Genomic DNA, 2,756 nt, shown 5'->3' on the forward strand with positions numbered 1-2,756 from the left:
ACCTTGTGCTTCAAACCAACCTTGCAGTCCAGTTCTTTATTCTGCAGCGCCAAAACACATATATGTATACATGTATAACAACACTGAGAAATTTTTGTAAATGACTGCATGTTACTCAATTACAAATTTTACCCAGTGTTGTTATATGCCTTAGCCTTTCAAATACATTTAATAAAAGTGTAAAAAGATTTCTGTCTCTTATCTGTGTTCCACACATATACACTCACACATAAACCTAAAAGAAGTTTCATGAGCTATACAAGGTAATTCTAAATGGGTTTCTTTTTTTCAGATCATGTTATCTATATTGTAATAGATATAGCCAGAGAGTAGATACTTGAATGTAATTGTTTAATGCTGTGTGCCTTAAATAACTATCCAGTTCAGAAAGTCACTAATTCTTTAATTTTCCTTATAAATTTTGTTCTTTCCTTAGCAATCTCCTCAGAGCTCCTTTAACATCTTTGTTCCTCAGAGTATATATAAGGGGATTGAGGGTTGGAGTCACAACTGTATAAAAGAGTGTGAGAAACTTGCCCTGGCTATGGCCATAGGATCTCTGTGGTTGGATATATATGACAGAGCTGGTCCCAAAAAAGAGAGACACCACTATTAGATGGGAGCCACATGTCCCTAAGGCTTTCCGCCATGCTTGGACTGACTTAATTTTTACCACAGCTTGAACAATTAGTCCATAGGATACTAAGATCAATGCCATAGGAAGAAGGATCAGGACCAATGTGCCCACAAAGAGCTGGACTTCATTTGCATGAATGTCAACACATGCCAACTTGATCATAGCAGGAATCTCACACAAGAAGTGATGGAGATGGCGATGCCCACATCGGGGAAGGTGAAGGATGATGGTGCTCTGAATGAGAGTGTTTCCTACTCCACTCAGCCATGCTACTCCTGCTAAGGACTTGCAAAATGATGGATGCATGATAGTAATGTAATTGAGAGGCCTGCAGACGGCCACATAGCGGTCAAATGCCATGATAGTAAGGAGCACACATTCAGTGGAACCCAAAGAGAGAGACACATAGAGTTGTATGACACAGCCAGTGGCTGTGATGGTCTTGGCTGGTCCCTTCAGATTCCACAATAACTGAGGGACAACACTAGTAGTAAAGCAAAGGTCAAGAAAGGAGAGATTTGTAAGAAAGAAATACATAGGAGTGTGGAGTTTGGAGTCCAGATAGGAGAGCAGGATGATGGCTGTGTTGCCCAGAAGTGTCAGAAGATAGGATATTAAGACTACCACAAAAAGAATTACCTCCAATTGTGGCTGGTCTGAAAATCCAAGCAAAATAAAATCTCCCCCAGAAGTTTCATTGTTTTTCTCCATCAACCTGTCAAAGTAAAAAAGAAAAATGGGCATAGGAAAAGCAATAGAAGGAAATTATTTCTCATTGCTTATAAAATATGAGGTAAACTTAGATGAGGTTTTCAGGGTTTTCTTGCTGTTATTGTTTTCATTTTTTTTTAACCAGTAGCTAAAAATTAATTATTAAAAATACATTCTTAGTGCTGCCAATGCCCCAGCAGAGAAGCTGAGATCAGCATTTAATTCGAAATATTTTAAGTGAATAAAAAACTATTTCAGCAATGCAGACTAGTAAGTGTGTTGTTGTGGGCGATAGTGCAGTTGGTAAAACATGTCTCCTGATATCCTACACAACAAACAAATTTCCATCTGAATATATACCAACTGTTTTTGACAATTATGCAGTCACAATTATGATTGGTGGAGAGCCATGTACTCTTAGACTTTTTGATACTTCAGGGCAAGAGGACTATGACAGATTACAACCCTTGAGTTATCTACAAACAGATGAATTTCTAGTTTGTTTTTCAGTTGTCTCTCCTTCCTCATTTGAAAATGTGAAAGAAAAATGGATACCAGAGATAACTCACCACTGTCCAAAGACTCCTTTCCTGCTTGGTGGGACACAAATTGAACTCAGAGATGACCCCTCTTCTATTGAGAAACTTACCAAGAACAAACAGAAGCTGATCACTCCAGAGACTGCCGAAAAGCTGGCCGTTGACCTGAAGGCTGTTAAATATGTGAAGCGGTCTGCACTCACACAGAAAGGCCTAAAGAATGTATTTGATGAAGCAATATTGGCTGCCCTGGAGCCTCCAGAACCGTAGAAGAGCCAAGAGCCGCAGATGTGTGCTGCTATGAACATCTCGCCAGAGCCCTTTCTGCACAGCTGGTGTAGGCATCATACTAAAAGCAATGTTTAAATAAAACTAAAGATTAAAAATTAAAATTTATTTTTGCAATAAAGACAAATGCCCTGCACCTACCCATATGCACTCATGAGACACAAAGCTCATAGGTATGGCCCTTCCTTCCCTCTCCCAGTACTAGTTAATTTTGAGTAATTGTGTATTGTCAGAAAAGTGATCAGTACTAGTTTTTGTTTTATTGTTTCCCAAAAGAGAGGGCGGGGGGGGAATGGCAAGGCATGCTTGTTGACAGGACTCCATAACAGACAAATTCCAGTGGTTGAAGCTGCTCCCTGGTTCCACCTTGGAGAGTAATCTGCAGCATCTTTGTGTCCTGTTTTTTTATCTTTTTTGAGGGAAATGCATCGAAGTTCATTTTATTTCATCTTGTTTTTGTTTCCTAATTCATTAACCAGTGGCCAGCCCTTGAAGGGAGGAGGACGGGATTGGTTCACATTTCACTGAATGAAGTTAGAACCCATGTTCCCACCTGGTGCTCTTCGGAAGGAGTACAGTGA

General features: G+C 39.7%; 1 protein-coding gene and 1 pseudogene across 1 annotated transcript; one reads left to right on the forward strand and one right to left on the reverse strand.

Annotated features, from left to right (window-relative positions):
- Positions 1–412: 412 nt before the first annotated feature.
- Positions 413–1,348, reverse strand: LOC102812088 (olfactory receptor 2G3-like). The gene has a single exon (XM_006872851.1). The coding sequence runs from the start codon at positions 1,346–1,348 to the stop codon at positions 413–415; it is 936 nt and encodes a 311-aa protein (XP_006872913.1).
- A 260-nt stretch (positions 1,349–1,608) lies between these two features.
- LOC102833728 lies at positions 1,609–2,191 on the forward strand (annotated as a pseudogene).
- The last annotated feature ends 565 nt before the right edge of the window (positions 2,192–2,756 follow it).

The sequence above is a fragment of the Chrysochloris asiatica genome, unplaced genomic scaffold, assembly GCF_000296735.1.
Source record: "Chrysochloris asiatica unplaced genomic scaffold, ChrAsi1.0 scaffold00213, whole genome shotgun sequence".
Classification (NCBI taxonomy): domain Eukaryota; kingdom Metazoa; phylum Chordata; class Mammalia; order Afrosoricida; family Chrysochloridae; genus Chrysochloris; species Chrysochloris asiatica.

Excerpts from the sequence above, each read along its gene's own strand:
- LOC102812088 (XM_006872851.1), bottom strand. The coding sequence starts at position 1,348 with ATGGAGAAAAACAATGAAACTTCTGGGGGAGATTTTATTTTGCTTGGA.